At 47.2% G+C, this 13,215-nt stretch overlaps 1 protein-coding gene across 2 annotated transcripts in view; it reads left to right on the forward strand.

The window, feature by feature from the left end:
* Positions 1-13,215, forward strand: part of CAMK1G (calcium/calmodulin dependent protein kinase IG) — a 14,798-nt gene continuing 1,583 nt past the window's right edge. The window contains exons 1-12 of one of the 2 annotated variants that reach the window (XM_084497822.1): positions 1-283; positions 4,700-4,817; positions 7,552-7,680; positions 8,184-8,258; positions 8,556-8,694; positions 8,822-8,945; positions 9,503-9,578; positions 10,143-10,255; positions 10,622-10,700; positions 11,110-11,197; positions 11,994-12,415; positions 12,948-13,078. In XM_084497822.1, coding sequence (XP_084353948.1) covers positions 4,726-4,817; positions 7,552-7,680; positions 8,184-8,258; positions 8,556-8,694; positions 8,822-8,945; positions 9,503-9,578; positions 10,143-10,255; positions 10,622-10,700; positions 11,110-11,197; positions 11,994-12,415; positions 12,948-13,041 — 1,431 coding nt within the window. In that variant the 5' untranslated portion in view covers positions 1-283; positions 4,700-4,725 and the 3' untranslated portion in view covers positions 13,042-13,078. Of the gene's footprint in view, positions 284-1,927; positions 2,044-4,699; positions 4,818-7,551; positions 7,681-8,183; positions 8,259-8,555; positions 8,695-8,821; positions 8,946-9,502; positions 9,579-10,142; positions 10,256-10,621; positions 10,701-11,109; positions 11,198-11,993; positions 12,416-12,947; positions 13,079-13,215 lie in introns of those variants that run through there. The other variant, XM_084497821.1, reaches the window with a different exon arrangement.

The following is a 13,215-nucleotide window of genomic DNA, read 5'->3' on the forward strand; positions in this document are numbered from 1 at the left end:
CCCTGCTGGGGAGCGCTCCTCTTCCCGCAGCAGCGCTGCCAGGTACCGCCGCTGTTATTGACAGAGACGTGCACGCACATGCACACCCACAAGCAGCTTATTCTCGTGTCAATTTACTCCCCTGTAAGTGCTGCCTAGCTACCGGCACGGCGGAGACATCTCCTTCCTCCCTCCCTGCCAGCCGGCTGCCTGCCAGCGCCCAGGCAGGCTCCAGTCCCCCAGACCCACGGGAGCTGAGCAGGAGCACGGGGGAGCAGGAGTTGCTTTGTTTCTGCTGACTTGGGTAAGCGAAATATTATTTCCTTAATAACCGTTTGCCTTTCTGGGCAGCAAAGCAGGTGGGATTCTGGCTAACTGGTTCGTTTTTTTTTTAATGATTTGTATCTCTTAACAGGAAAATCCTGGAGGACCTCTGTGCACAGGCTGTTAGTCCTAGTATCCTACTGCACTCGCGTGTTATATTTAGCAGTTTCATAGAAAGCTGCCTTCTGACATTTTACTTCAAAAGTATTTTAAGAATCTGACATATTTATATTGAAAAATGTGATTTTGCAAGTGGTCATCAAGGGCTACTAAGTTAATACACTGCTTTTGAAACAACGGGGTGGCTTAATGTAGATTTGTTTTTAATGGCGAGCTGATGTTTTCAATTTCTTGTTCTTTTGTCCCTGAACACAGAGGCTGGCCTGTCAGTTAATTCATTCACATGCAGATTGCTTGTTTTGGTGTATTTTTTTAAAGCAAATCCTTTGACTTTGTATTCTCCCCCTTATTTTTCTTTAAACTTTTTTTTTTTTTCTAATTCTAAAGGCAGAATCATGAAAGAAGCATGTTTCTTCCCCCTACACATGTAACTTTGTCACAAGACTATTAATCATGCCTTACAATAATTTTGCTAGTGCAGTATATCCATTCAGAAGCAGAGTGTCTGTCTGCAGATGGATTTGTTACTGTGAGATATGAAAGCTGAACAAATTTCTACAGGAAATATTTAAGCAAGGTCATAATAACACTCATTATATTCTAAGCAATGATGTGTCATTTGCTGGATCAGACAGAGTACAGCGGCAGTCACATTTATTGACTTTGCCTGTGAAGAGCCCAAAGGTTAGACATTCATTTTGAAACTACTTACTACTTTCAGCATATACTTATTAGGCTGAAGTCCTGCATACTGCTTAATTTGTTATGATGAGGAAAAGGAAACTAAACAAATTAAAGCGGTGTTAAGTACTTTTTTTTTTTTTTCATCTTCAAAGGTCTTTACATCCATTAATAGATATTTCCATTTTATTATGCGATCCCAACATATCATTGCTATTGCACCATCAAAAGTGGATGGGCAAATGGGCAAATCCAGACCTTTCTCTGGATTGGGGGTTTAAAATGGTGCATTCTGCAGGTGCGTGTCGGGTGTGCTCCATCCCATTCTCCCTCCACGCATCCCACTGCTGTGGCTGGAAAAGCTGCCCACCGAGGCAAGGGATGCTGCACAGGCAAAGGGGGTGTCAGGATGGAGCTGACAATCGACACGTGCCAGGAGCATGCCAGGAACGTGCAGACGGACACATCACACAGCAGGAAAACCTGCCAGCCCAACCACAAAGACTGTTTGCCCAACTTTTGTTACGATGTTTTCCATTCCTGTGGAAAACAAAGCCGCTTCAGCTATGCGAATAAATCCATTAAACCCTGTTTACCTGTACACTGTGTACTGGCACTGAGAAAGGTCTGGACATTGTTGGACAAGAGAATGAATAAATAAATTTATGTTTTTAAAAAAAAGACAACAAATGTATCAAACAATGCGTTTTCTCAAACTGCTGCAAAGTGCAACAGGTGGCTTAACCAGATCAAGAGATGAAGTGAAAGACAAGTTCACAAAGCCTGCACCAGGAAAATCACAGGTCCTGTAATCCAGTATCATGGCCAGACTGCGAGGCCTCTGTGTTCTGCACAAAGCCCCCATGCAAATAGCTCTCTGTGCATCAGGACAGGAAAAAGTATTGAGAAGAATCTGATCCAGCATGAGGAAGGAGGAAGGTGGGCAAGTGTTTATCACTTGAGTACATATGCGGCTTTACATTTTGGGCAATTCAAACATTGCATTATTTTGCTCCCAAAATAGCACCACTTACTCCCCTTTCTCTCAGAAAGGCGAGCTGAGGCAGGAAATGACTTGTTCATGATGATACAGAAAAACTGAGAAAGCAGGAAATCAAATACACGTGTATGGAGTCAGAGCTATTCATCCAGCCTTTCCTCCAGATATCAGCAAAACCAAAATGCTGTAGACATGGAGTGACAGAAGGAGAAACTATAAGACGAACAGATGATTCACAGGAGACCAAAGAAAACACGTTACTATCTTCCTTCTAGAAGCAAAATCTATCTAAAATAGAAATTGCTTGAATTCATAAGGAGTGAAAAGTGAAAATACTAAGAGGATCAAGCTTAAAATAGCCAACATTGAGCGAATCTTACACTTGTGCTCGCGCGGGGTGAGGTAACAGACACCCATCAGTTTCCATGATTTCCCCACCCTTTCAGCCACGTCCCACAGCTCCCTCCAGGTTCCCCCCAGCTCCCCAGGCCCTGGGCAGCACTCAGGCCCCTCTCGTGGGGTCTCTGGACTGGCTGCGATGCAGTGGCAGCCCTGAGCCCACCTGGCTGCAGCTCCCCTGCACGGCCTGGTCCCTCCTCGCTGGGACAGCGCAGCCCCCACGGGGCTGGTGGGACCAGAGGGAAACACGGCTCGTCCCCAGTGTCACTGCTGAAAATTCTCTTTTGGGGAAGTTCCTGTTCTGGAGAGGCTTGAAGGGGTGGGATGGATGGATGACTACAAATTAAAACTTCATCATGGGGCTCAAAATATTGGCAGAAAGAGGTTTCTACCAAGTCATCATCATTTTTGTGAAGAATTTTTGATCTTCACTGATTCTAAGGAACAAGTTATGGCTGCTTTATGTAAGGATTTGTATTTTTAACAGTTACACATTGCATTAGAATACATAAAGTAAATAAAGGTCAAGTGCACGGTGGCCTTTAGTGATTTTATAGACTGAAGCCCTCAGCTGTCTGCAATGGAGCCAGTTTTGTTTTCCATACTGTTAAATTAACCTTTAAAAATTGTGTCAAGGATCTCAAAATCCTGAACATGCTAATTAAGGAGATAAACTAGGTTCAGGAGGAAATCAGTGCCTGAGCTGTCTGTCACAAAACAAGATCTTTCAGCTATTTCTCTGCTTTCGTACTTCCCCCTTTTCCAACCAGTTGTACACGAGAGGTTTGGTTTGACTTTGGTTCAGCTGCGCCCTGCAGGGCAGCTGTTCTTGTTGCTGGGAAGGGAGATGCTCCACGTGCCAGAGCTGCTGCTGTTGGCACCCAGTCAGTCCCCTTTTGTCCAGGGATATTTTCAGTCCATTTCTTCTGTATCCCAATAGTGCAACAAGCCATGTTTGTTGACTTGTTTTCCTAATCTCAGGGCTTCTTTTTCACCTTGCAATGTACTCCCGGATCTGTAACGTTAGACCTGATCTTATTAGGAGCGTTTAGATGTTTGTATAACATTTCACACCTCCCAGACCTTGTGTAAGCTGTAACTAATTCTCCCACCACGCCGGCGAGCTCCCGCACCGCTGAGTCTTACCTTGTGCATTACCACAGTGCTGCTCAGCCCCGGCTCTAAAGCGCTTACAGGTGGGAGGGGAGGTGGGAGGTGGGCTGGGACCCGGCCAAGGGCAAGCTGCCCGGAGATGCTGCCAGACACATCGCAGCCGGGTGCTGACCCACAGGCAGCATTACGTGCACCCTCATACTCCAACGCTGATGATGTGCCCGGCCGCCACCCAGCAGAGCAGGGGTTTTACCGCACAAGGCTGCGTTTTCCTCTTTCTCTGCTCTGACCGTTGTGCCACTGTGAGCCAAGGATTAGTCAGCCTGGTAAAATCCCAGCTGTGTTTCCCTTTTGCCTTCGTCCTTCCCTGAGCAGGGGGGGCTCAGAGAGGCAGCACCAGGCTCCCGGCCCCGTGCAGGGACACAGGCACCCCCTGCCACACCAGCAGCGGGCACTGGGGTGTGGGAGCCCTGTGAGGAAAAGGCAACGGGAAGGTCATGACTGAGAATGAAGCGAGCAGTCATTAACAGCAATTAAGGACGACAGCATTGCAAACTGTCCAAGGCAGATCAACAAAGTGTTTTATATCAATTCCCTTCCCTGCAGTCACGAGCTCTTTATTTATTATTCAAGCAATAAAGCAGCTCAACTATAATCCGTCTGCATTGCTAGTTGTACCTAACTTTTTAATCCAGTAAGTCATGGATGCTTTAGCTAAAATTAGCAACCATTCAGCAGGGCTTTTTAGCACTCGATATGAAGCACAATGTAAACATTTGTAATTGCCACCATGCACTAAAGGAGTGTACTGACAGGACAGGATTGCCATATGGCCACAGGTTCCTACCCAGCTGATCTGGTGTTGCTCTGCACGGGCAGCTGGAGCTGGACGTAATGGCAGGGACACACTCAGCTCTAATGTCTAAGTAGCAAAAGTAGTACAAAAAGTACAAAACTTCACATCCTTTAAAGCTGTTGTAAAGTCTGAATGCAAGCAAGCACCATGCGTGGCAGCCTGGCTTGTCCTGTTCTCCCTGCGAGCCCCCTCCACCTCCCTCAGCTCTCTCCTCCTCTTCCTCACAGCATTCCCTGCTTCCACTCTGGAGGAGATGGGCCGCAAGGAAGAGGATGACAGCAGCTCCTGGAAGAAACAGACGAGCAATATCCGAAAAACCTTCATTTTCATGGAGGCCCTGGGATCGTAAGTACCGCAGCTGCTCCCCAGGCAGAGCCACACCAGAGATCTCCTCCCCAACAAGTCCCCCCTAGGGCAGTGACTCCCCCCATGGTGTAGGCCAGTGGCACAAGCACTCATCTCCTGGCGAGCCAGCAGTGCTCTCCTGCCGAGCCTGGGGTGCTGCAGCCCAGCACAGGTTTCCTGCTGGTGCTGATGCTCACCGAGTGGCACCAGAGCCGCCCTGCATCCCCCTCACACGGCACCCCATGAGCTCTGTGCTTCCCTCCTTGCCCTCCAAGCCTGCAATGCAGCGTGTTTGTGATTCTGTGTGATTCTGGCCTTAAGTTTTTGCTCTTTCCCTTCTGAACGCACTGGTCTTCGCTGCTGCAAGGTCGAGTAAGGTCAAGGGATGGCTCTGAGAGCTATAATAACGTCGTGTATTTAGCTCATAAACCCTGAATCACTTGAGGGATGAAACAAGAACAAGGATGTTCAAGTTGTACGATATTTCTCTGTGAGTTAACAGCTTAATTTGCCTATTTGTGTGAATGAGACGAGAAAGCGTTTCCAAGGTGGCGGAGGAGGAATTGAATTACCTCCAACAGGAGATTCTGCCACGTCCAGATTTTCCCTGACTTTAGAACCCACAGCAAAGCTTCCAAAAAACAGCTACTCCAGAGCTCAGCTATGTTTTAAATTATCGTGTTCCTGGTCAGCCTCCGAAATTGCTTAAATTACCCAGCAGTTTCCTCTAAAAGAATGAGGCTAGAAAAAAGGTTTTGCCTCTCCTAGCCAACTTGTTGATTCATCATTTTTTAATAAGGGGCATAATTATTATAAACTGTTTGGGACAGATATATAGAACAGATGCCCCAGCATCTGATTTGTAGGTTGTTCATTTCCTACTATTACATTAGTAGGAAAATTTAGTATAAGAAATTGGGATTTTTTCCACATGCACCACTTCAGCTAGCTGACAAAAATAAATGAAGCTCGGGGACTTAAAAGTACCTGGAAATTTCCCATCATCTTCCCAGAACATCCATAACTGTTGGATTAGGGACCTTAGAGAGGACACCCCTGCCCATTCCTTGTTTTCAGGAACATGAAAGTATTTCCATGAACCAGCCTTCAGAGCTCAAATGGATAAACAGAGGAAATGTGTGAAACAAGGAAAAAGTCCCCATGCCAGCTGATTTTTGAGCCAGAGGACAGAAGGCCATTACAAATAATTCACTGAGTGAAACCAAGATTCAAATTCATCTGTTGGGGTGCTTTCCTGAAAGTAAACATTTTTTATTTTGTTGTTGCTTTTAGAGGAATTCCTTAACCTTGCTGGGAAGCTGTCTTGGCACAATCCTAATTCCTCAAGCCCCCATGGTGTTTCAGGTGTTTTCACAGCACCAAAGCAGGAGGGAAGTAGGGCCCAGCGAGGAGCTGCCCCGGGCTCCTGTTCTCCCTCTGCATCGTTGCTGGCTGCCAGTAGCTAACACAGACACACGAGCAAAGCAAAGCGCCAGATGGGCACAGCTCCGTGCTCACCAAACCCATCTGCAGGTTGCCGTGGGTCCTTTGTTAGTGGATTACAGGAGGTATGGGTTTCCTGCCCTTGTTTACTGGGTTTGCTGCAATAGCATCCCAGCTGACAGCACGATTCCACCCGCTCACCTTCCTCACTCTACCTGCTAGCACCCTGCAGGGCTTGCAGACTCAGTGGCTTGTCCCATTTAACTGCCATCAATTAATCTGTTGTTCATTTGATGAGGATTGTTGGGGAGTGACCTGGCAAAGTATGCACTGTCACTGTCCTGAGACACGTGTTCTGCTGCCTGAGAAAAACCTTTAACAGGATTGCAAGCTTAAGACATGTTATAAATACCCACTTGTCAGTGCACTGAGCTGAACTCCCTCAGGAAAGTACTAGGCACTCACTTGTCACGTTGTGACTAAGGTTACACAGGTATAAACAGAGAGAAAAACCCATTAAATGCTGAATGGAAATACTAAGAAACAGGCTGTGGTTATCCAGTCATTTTCCCCTCTATATACACAAAACTTTGACTGATACACCCCAACTGCAACACAACTGGGCTCTCCTCACTGCAATTTGTCTGCCTCAGTCCTCAGGGCAATGCTGAGCAGGGAAAGTGAAGCACTGCTTCGGTTAAAACAAAGGCCCTTTTTGGAGACACAGCCTGTATTAAGCAGGAATTTGACCTGGCTGGAACAGAGGTCTCCGATCATTCCCCAGGGCCATTAGCTGCAGCGAGCACTCAAGCTGCAGGCAGCCCCATTAGAGGGGTGGTTGTCTCTGCAGGACTCGCACCTAGCCTGGGAAAATCCCCCGTGGTCCCAATGGATTGGAGAAGCCTGCTGCTGGCCGCCTGCCTCGCCAGCAGCCTGCTCCAAGCCTGGACAGCTGAAGTTCATCAAAGCCTGGCACACGCAGACAGTCCTGAAAAAAAGTGACTTAATTCCATCACAGGGAGCAAATTCATCCACTCCCTCAACATAGCTTCATGAGAAACTATGCAAATTTAACCTTTTCTCTACAGAGAAATTTTTTATTATATATATACATATTGCAAAATCTTTTATTGCATATCCTAATTTTGGGGCTGCTGGAAATGTAGTCCCAGCTTTACCATCAGCATCCACTTAGAGTTTGGTTTTCCTGCTTTTTTCTCTTTCTCTCTGTAACTATCCTCCCAGTTCACAGGAGCAGCATCTATTGAAATACAACTTCTCCTCTTTGCAGAGGTGCCTTTTCAGAAGTTTTCCTAGTGAAACAAAGAAGCACTGGCAAGCTCTTTGCTCTGAAATGCATCAAGAAGTCTCCTCTCACAAGGGACAGCAGCTTGGAGAATGAAATAGCAGTGTTGAAAAAGTGAGTATGTATACATGGTGTAAAGTGAAGTGGAACAAATATCCTTTCCCAGGATGTGGCTCCAGAGCGAGACTAATACAAAGAAATAAGTATGTCTTTTTAAAGCATATACAAATACTGGTGCCAACTAGTGGAGTAGGAGCATTCCTTCTCTCGTTCCCCTGCTGGGTTTGTAACCCCACCACAGCCACGCTGTCCCAGCCTGGGAAATGCAACAGATTGGGCAGAAGAACAGGCAGGGAAGGGAGAGCCAGAGTTAATGCTTTTACAGTCCAAGTAATACCCCTGATGCCGAGAAGGCAGCTGCTCAAAAACTGAGGGTTTGCCGCTGGGACAGAAGGTGCTCTGAAGGAAGCTTGCTGGGGCATCAACGATCCTGTGCTGCATGGATCGGCCACAAAACAACTCAGTGAACTTGCATTCACAATAAAAGCAAGACAACTGTTGGGTCTTCAAACTTTTTCCTTGTCAGCTTTGTTTCTGACCCGTGACTATCTTTGCAGAATAAAGCATGAGAACATTGTGACTTTGGAAGATATTTACGAGAGCACAACCCACTTCTACCTGGTCATGCAGCTGTAAGTACGAGCAGGGCTGTTTTGTGTAGGCCTCAGAGGAAGCAGGAGGCAGGAGCAGGGCAAGGCACCGCATCTCAGCACAGCCCTGTGTGAATTTGTGGGTTTTACCAGGAGTGCTTGCTGGTTGCTGGTGCTCCGCAGGTGGACCCAGGGGTGTCTGCTGGCTCTGAGCCCTGCAGGGTGCTGCTGCTCAAGGAGCTGCTCTGCTAGGAGGAAGCCAGCTCGCCTCAGAGGTGAGAACACAACTGCCTTTGTTTAATTTTCTGGCTTTTTCTTTCTGAACTACCACTGTAACAGGGTGTCTGGTGGAGAGTTGTTTGACCGGATTTTGGAGCGAGGGGTTTACACCGAGAAAGATGCGAGCGTGGTGATCCACCAGGTGCTGACAGCAGTGAAGTACCTCCACGAAAACGGAATAGTTCACCGCGACTTAAAGGTGAAGCCTGTCCCTCAGCCACAGCACTGCCTCTGCAGCCACCTAGCTTTCCCTTCTCTGTCCCATGACTTTCTGCTGTTTCATTTTTCTACCACAAATTTCAGCCCCTGACTCTCTGTATTCACAGCCTGAAAACCTTCTTTACCTTACTCCTGAAGAGAACTCCAAAATCATGATCACAGACTTCGGCTTGTCTAAAATGGAACAGAATGGCATCATGTCCACTGCCTGCGGGACTCCGGGATACGTTGGTAAGCCAAGGACCAGGAACGGGGTTGTACAGGTGGACTGTCAGGGAAAAAGGCTGTGCATTTACAGCACACTGCCTAGCAGAAAGGAAAAAATACATAATCACATATTAACAACAACACATCAGTCACAGATGCACTGCAGAGACACATAAAGAAATGGATTGCAGATGAGTTTAGAGACTGCAGAATCCCAGAGTGTTTAAAAGCACAAGAAAAAGATAATTCTAAAAGCAATAGATTTCTCTGTTACTCATGTATTTATTGAAAATTTACAAAAATAATTTTAACACAATGGGATGTTGTTTAATGTCAAACTGCATCGGCTTGATCAGCAGCTTGCTGGTCAAACCCTCAGGGTGCAGGCAGAAATCCTCAGTGTTTCTTTCTGTTCAATGCTATAAAGTAGGTACAGAAAGCAGAGACTAACTGGTACAGAGGGCTGTTAATGGCTTCTGCACTGATACCTCAGAGCCAAGTGTACAAGAAACTCCTCTTTCTCCCAGTATTGAGTCATTTACTATTGCTTGTAATTTTCATTTCTTTCTGCTTTTCTGCAGCCCCTGAAGTCCTCGCCCAGAAACCATACAGCAAAGCCGTGGACTGCTGGTCCATTGGAGTCATCACCTACATCCTGTGAGTAGAAGCAAAGAGCATCCCATTTTTTTCATGAGTTTCTCAACTTGTGTACTGCTTCGTACACCTCTGCAGTGTGGAAGTGAGAGTGGAGGCGATGCCGAATCTCCTCCTTCCCTGCGGTAACAGCACATCATTCTTCCTTCGCACAGATTCACCACACCATAGAAACAAAAGGGATGTTGGGAATCAAGAAACAGAGCGGAGATGAAAGGAATCACATTTTTCTCTATTATGTGCCTCATCCTATCCTTTGTTTTTTGTTTTTTTTTCAATTGCCTACAAGTATCATTCGATCTTCCTCTGTACATTTTGTTTCGTTTCCTCCCACACCATGCAGTTATGTTCCAGCTGTGGCTTTGTCCTTTTGCTGCTGCAGTTAAGTTTTTAACTCTTTTCTGCAGCTTTCCCAATGCACTCAGATGCAAGAAACAGATAGATTCCTAGAGCAGCCTCCTCTGCCGCTCACTTTCTCGTGCTGCACACGTGTGCCCAGCCCACCCGGGCTCAGGGCGATTGTGCTGACAGGCACTGAAGGCCGTCTGTCCGGCTGCTCTCTTCCAGGCTCTGTGGGTACCCTCCTTTCTACGAAGAGACCGAATCCAAACTGTTTGAAAAGATTAAGGAAGGCTACTACGAGTTTGAGTCTCCATTCTGGGATGACATCTCCGAGTCAGGTAGGGCTCAGACACCAGCAGCGCGTTGCTTCCCCTGCCCTGCACAGCCGCCGTGCTCCCGGCCCCTGCTCTGGAGCTGCTCCGTAGAAGCAACTTCTAAAGCTGCTCAGTTCAAAAATTCAGTCCAAATTCACCTAATCTAAGCATGAGGTTAGGTACATCTCCAGTACACAATTTTTCATCAGGAGCACCTCACTACAAACACCTCCCTTTACCAGCGTAACAGGGCGGTACGAACGCCTCCTTCTCGGGGCTGACCTTTGCAGTGTTTGTCTGCCAGCGTTTGCCATGTCCCATTAGGATCGCATCTTGGAGCAGGGAGGAAATAACCTTTTCTCTCTCTGCTTCTCCTCTCCTCCCAAACAGCCAAAGATTTCATCAGGCACCTGCTGGAGAAGGACCCGAACAAGAGGTTTACCTGCGAAGAAGCCCTGCGGCACCCATGGTGAGCAGAGCAGGTGCTGGCAGCGACTGCTGCCCCTGGGGGTTTGCCAGCCGCCGTGCTGGGTGGTAGCTGAGAACGGAGGTGTCCCCCCAGCCCCTTGTTAACGTCACCGGCTGCCTCCGCATGGCCCTGGGTCTTTCTTTCTTCTGTGTGAAGAAAGAAAATGATGAATAATTAAAGATGCAATTTGTGTAATATTTGTCTCCATAAACAGAGGCAAGGAAGAAATCCCATTCTGAGCTTTTCCAAGCTTTGAAGTGTGTGTTTGTGTTACATTTTGTTGCTGTTTTTCCTTTGGGTTTAATTATTGCTGATTGAATGTACAAAGCAGTTAGTTGCCTCCAGAATGTGGAATGCCTTACAAATGCCATCTGCCTACGAGCCCATTTTCTTCTCTCCCCATCTGCAGGATTAATGGAAATACAGCCCTTCACCGTGACATATACCCATCTGTCAGCGCTCAGATTCAGAAAAACTTTGCAAAGAGCAAATGGAGGGTAAGTTGTTTGCTGTTGGGAGCCTAGAGCCATTTCAATAACAAATGCCAGTTGCTGCCATCTAGCAATGAGCAAGGCTTCGGCTGTGTGGGTAAGCACCCAAAAGCTGAGATCCTCCAAAGGCTGCCTGAAAATCATGTGCAGCTACTGCTTATAGTGTGTTTGGACCAATATTCATTGCTGCATTGCACACTGGTACATTTACCAAATACATTGTCCTGTAGTGCCCTTGCCAACAAAATAAAGGCTAGGGGAAAAGGACTCTTGTCTCTGTCCTAGGGAAATGAAATAGATGCTCCATCAGCAGGTTTGTGAGCTTAATCCAGCTTTCCCTTCTTTCAGCTTTGGACATAAATTGGTTCTTCATCTATATCAAGAGTTTTTGTAAGAATTTAGGTAGAGAGAGGAATGCCATAGGAACCACTTCTATGATAGTATTCTAAATACTTACATTCAAAATTCAGCTCAAGCCTCCGTTTCACACTGTGGGGTAATTTACAGCTGTTCCCCCTGATTTCCTTATCTAGAAATAGTTGTAATCTTCAAAAGCATCAGCAGTTTGCAGTCAGGGGAAACCGCAGTGTTTGTGCCAGGAATGAGCACGTCCCACTTTCTACAAGTTGTGCAAACACTCAGGCAGCGCTAACCAGTACAGCACCATCATCCCCCCGTGCTGCTGCTGCTGCAGGGAGACGTCCCTTCATCCCGCAGCAGGGAGACATCCCTTCATCCTGCTGCACCCACACAGCACCACACCGCTAGGCACTCACCATGGGCTTTTTATCTTCCTCCCCAGCAAGCCTTCAACGCTGCAGTCGTGGTGCACCACATGAAGAAGCTCCACATGAACGGCCACGCCGCGGCTGGAAGCACCCTCCCTGTTATACAAGTTTCAGAAACATCCAGACCCAGCACACCCAGCACCACCCGGCCACCAACGCCGAACAATGACAAGGACACATCGCTCCCTCCGGTCCCTGCACGAGCCTGTCCCAACCCTCCTGCTCTGCTGGAGCAAGACACAGGAACGAGAGAGGGAAAGCTGCAAAACCCCCCGGTGAACGGATCGCTGCCTGCGGGCAGCAGCTCAGTCTCACCAGACAACCAGAGCCCACCAGCCAGAACTTGTGGCTGCAGCCCAGCCTGCATGGGGCACGAGAAAGCCAAGGCGTCCTTCTGCTCTGAGACGGTGCTCCTTAAAAGACCTGGAAAATCCCAGTAGGTATCCAAATCATTAGGCGTAACTTCTGACAAAGTGTATGGGACGAACCTTCCCTGGAAGTAGTTGCCTGGCACATAAGTTGCCAGCTCCAGGTGGAATAGAAAGGAGGGAGAAAAAAGGCCAGAAGCAAACGTTGGACTGGATAGGTGGCAGTGCCCAGCCAAGCATCTTCTGTGCTAGTATGAGCATGAGGTGAGGCACGGTGCCCAGGCTGCACAGCAAAGCTTGCAGTGAGCTGAGCGGGCAGGGGTTTGGTTGCCACACTCCATTTACATCAGTGCATTTGCTTTCCAGAAATTGAAATTGCCTATGGTTAAAGCTGCTGATGCCAGTTATTCAGCTGCTGCTGAGTGAGCGCACCCTGCCTTTGCTGCAGTGTTGACTTGCACCCCTACTCTGCTTTCAGCAGATGATATTCTTTATATTAAAAATACAACTTTGGTTCACCTGCAGAATGATCAATGATATTGCTATTTATATATATATTCTTTTCAATTTTCCTCTTCCGATTCTTCCATTTTTATCCAGTCATTTCAAATCAGAAGTTCTTGTTCCAATGAAAAACAGTAAGCACTCCTCTCACTGTGGGACTGGGCAGACTGGAGTTTGTTTGATTATGTGATGAGGACGGCAGCCACCAGGCTCCCCCATCGCCAGCGGTAAGTGCACCACAACCCAACGACCAAGCTGCTTTCAATTAATCCCATTACAGCGTGAAAAAGGGAATGGCAAGAATAGCAAAGTGCTCGTGCATTAAATAAATTGTCTTTGCAGTTTTTCTGCAATAGAAAAACAC

Source organism: Aythya ferina (assembly GCF_964211825.1).
Source record: "Aythya ferina genome assembly, chromosome: 25".
Taxonomy (NCBI): domain Eukaryota; kingdom Metazoa; phylum Chordata; class Aves; order Anseriformes; family Anatidae; genus Aythya; species Aythya ferina.